Source organism: Aplysia californica, unplaced genomic scaffold (assembly GCF_000002075.1).
Source record: "Aplysia californica isolate F4 #8 unplaced genomic scaffold, AplCal3.0 scaffold00145, whole genome shotgun sequence".
Lineage (NCBI taxonomy): Eukaryota > Metazoa > Mollusca > Gastropoda > Aplysiida > Aplysiidae > Aplysia > Aplysia californica.
The window spans coordinates 1,201,491-1,204,596 of record NW_004797415.1 but is presented as its reverse complement, the minus strand read 5'-3'; the positions used below and the strand labels follow the sequence as shown (position 1 = coordinate 1,204,596).

The 3,106-nt window shown below is 41.3% G+C and overlaps 1 protein-coding gene across 1 annotated transcript in view; it reads left to right on the top strand.

Annotated features, from left to right (window-relative positions):
* The window catches only part of LOC101861580 (3-oxoacyl-[acyl-carrier-protein] reductase FabG), a gene marked incomplete in the record, with an annotated part of 13,169 nt that overhangs the window by 9,400 nt on the left and 663 nt on the right, over positions 1 to 3,106 (top strand). Inside the window, 2 exon segments of the mRNA XM_005097073.3 lie at positions 1,159 to 1,195; positions 2,707 to 2,764. Of these exon segments, the coding sequence (XP_005097130.2) occupies positions 1,159 to 1,195; positions 2,707 to 2,764 (95 nt within the window).

Genomic DNA, 3,106 nt, shown 5'->3' with positions numbered 1-3,106 from the left:
AAGTTCATTTTCATCATTCCTTCCTCATCATCAGTGTGCGCTAGTGGTTATGAAATATCAATCTGACGTCTTGAAATAACAGTCCTGTTACTTGTTGGTCGCTTTTGACCCGCTAATATCATTCTTTACTTTATCGAAATGTCACATTATCATCCTTTTCAAGAAAATACACCAATTGCCAACAGCATTAATATGTATGTATGTATGTATGTATGTATGTATGTATGTATGTATGTATGTATGTATGTATGTATGTATGTATGTATGTGTGTATGTGTGTATGTATGTGTGTGTGTGTGTGTGTGTGTGTGTGTGTGAGTCTGTTTATCTGTCTGTGGGTGAGTCGGTCTATCTGTTCATCTGTCTGTCTGTCTGTCTGTCTGTCTGTCTGTCTGTCTGTCTGTCTGTCTGTCTGTCTGTCTGTCTGTCTGTCTGTCTGTCTGTCTGTCTGTCTGTCTGTCTGTCTGTCTGTCTGTCTGTCTGTCTGTCTGCCATCATCCTTATCTCTCCTCCTTCTTTTCTTTGTATGTCACTCGCTGGAAACACCTCTAATAGTTGGCATCAAGAGACCCGATTGTGTTGTAAGTGCCGTAAATCTCTTGCTAAAACTACGCTCTCAAAAGAGACGATGGGCCCTCTTTAGGAGTGTGGAGTGGAACCGACATTGCGAAAGCAGGGGAGGTAACTTAGTAAATACACCGTTCTTTTACAGAAAGAAATTCACGAGCTACGTCCCCTGATCAACTTCACCAAACGAATTTTGGTTTCGATTGGCAATTAAAACCTTCTCATAATAACTTACTGCCGAATGGTCGCTTTTTTTAGCACAAGGAGGGCTATCCCAAAAATGCCGTTTTGAGAAAATCGAAGGTAAAGTTTTTGCCCCTTGTTCAGTTTCTTTAAAAGACAAGGAGAGATTTCTCTATTACCAAACAAATAGACACACCAATGAAACCAAACTTCTCCTATAGGTAGAGCAGCCCACTTTTGGCGTAGGTCAAGATTTCTGGAAAGCCCCGAAACTTGGGTCAGCCCGCTTGTCCTGAAAAGTGATCGAATGTAATTCGGAACCCAGCTTTTAGTAAACGACCACAATAGCTACCTAGAGGTCATTTGGATAGTCCACATTAGAAGTATTTGTTGTTTCCACTTTTCCAGAGCTTTCTGAGCTTGGGATTCGGGTCAACAGTGTGAGGTATGTAACTGGTGTCCCTGTCGTCTTAGTCGGAGATATCGTCGTCATCATCATCATCATCATCATCATCATCATCATCATCATCATCATCATCATCATCATCATCATCATCATCATCATCAACAGCAGCAGCAGCAGCAGCAGCAGCAGCAGCAGCAGCAGCAGCAGCAGCAGAAGCAGCAGCATTTTTGACATTTTGACATTTATGAGTAAAGATATTAAGAGCTGGATATCAGCGAAAGTGATTCTAATGTTAAAAGATGAAATTGTTCAGTCTAGTGAAAATGAAGAATAAAGCTTTACCACTCACTGATGGTGAACTTGAGAATATGTTTTCGCTGATAACTCCTATAGATCTAGTTTTACTGCCAGGGTAAACATTTTTGAGTTACTTGATTCTTCTTTTATTCCTCTCCACTCACTTTCAAATAATTCTATTATGGCATATGGATGTAATACATAATATGTGCTTCAAATCAGTTATTCTTAAAAGGGTAGCAGGAAATTCTGGTGTACGTAGAAATTTCTTTAAAGGATAAAAACACAAATAAAGTGTTTCATGGGCGTGCATCAATAGCTTGGATGGAATTGGCAAACTGTGTTGTAGCGCCTCTATGTGGTACCCCCCGGGGCAGTGCCACTGACTGAAGTGTCTTTAGGCCATTCCCAAAGGGGGGACATTTCTCGTTCAAGCACAGTAGAATTGTAAACGGGCTGACTCATGTCACGCTCATGACTGTGCCTGATCTACAACAGGGAACTGCTGCTTTTTCTTTCCTGATCCTTACTATTGTCATTTTCCTCTACTTCTTTTGTATGTTTGTGACTCTCTTGTGACCTGCTATTTCCGGGGTGCGTTGATAGTCGAAGCAGACCTTGTGCTGATGAAGCTAGAGAGGTGAGCAGTCTAAGTCTGATTCCCTGTAAAAGACTTCTCTGTTGACACCCACCCATTGGCGCTCACATGACCTTATGCAGTTGCGAGCGCCGTAAAACCCTCTACTAAAAAAAATCAATGTGGTAGCGTGACCCACGTGTCTAGAAAATAAACACGTCTGTGACTACTCACTCTCACAGAGGTCTCGTGTTTGTTCGAGAGCACATTTTCTAATTGGTCGCTTTGAAGGACAATTAAGCGGGCTAACCCAGATTTTGGGTGTTTCCAGAAATCTTGACCTACATCAAAAGTGGACATTGCCCTACCTATAGGAGAAGTTTGGTTTCGTTGGTGTGTATATTTGTTTGGTTATAGAAAAAACTCTCCTTAACATTTAAGGTTAAAGAAACCGAACAAGGTGCAAAAACTTTACCTTTATTTTCTCAAAACAACATTTTTCGGAATAACCCCCTTGTGCTTAAAAGCGACCAATAATTCGCCAAGCTATAAGCATAGCCAAAACGTAACAAAGTTCACTACTTAAGTGTATCTGTCTAGTTAGAGATGTTGAAGTCTAAATGCTATCGAACTTTTTTCTCCTTCTTAACGATATATTTTTGTGTGTTCCTTCCAGACCTGGCCTCATTCTGACTCCCATCTTCGACTCAGTGCCGAAAGAAATCTGCGATAAGGTAGGTCTTGGGTGTTGGGAAAAATGGTTGGAACTGTGACAATTTTGGGTATATTATGTGGATGGATAGAATGTGTATGTGTATGTAGTGTATGTGTAAGTGTGTAGGTGTGTCATAGTGTGTGAAGGTGTGAGAGTGAGAGTGTGAGAGTGTGTGAGTGTGTGAGTGTGTGAGTGTGAGAGTGTGAGAGTGTGAGAGTGTGAGAGTGTGTGAGTGTGTGAGTGTGTGAGTGTGTTTGTGTTAGTGTGCGTGTTCATATAAGAATGCATGCCTGTTCACTCTCTTTTGCTCTCTCTCTCTCTTTCTCTCTCTCTCTCTCTCTCTCTCTCTCTCTCTCTCTCT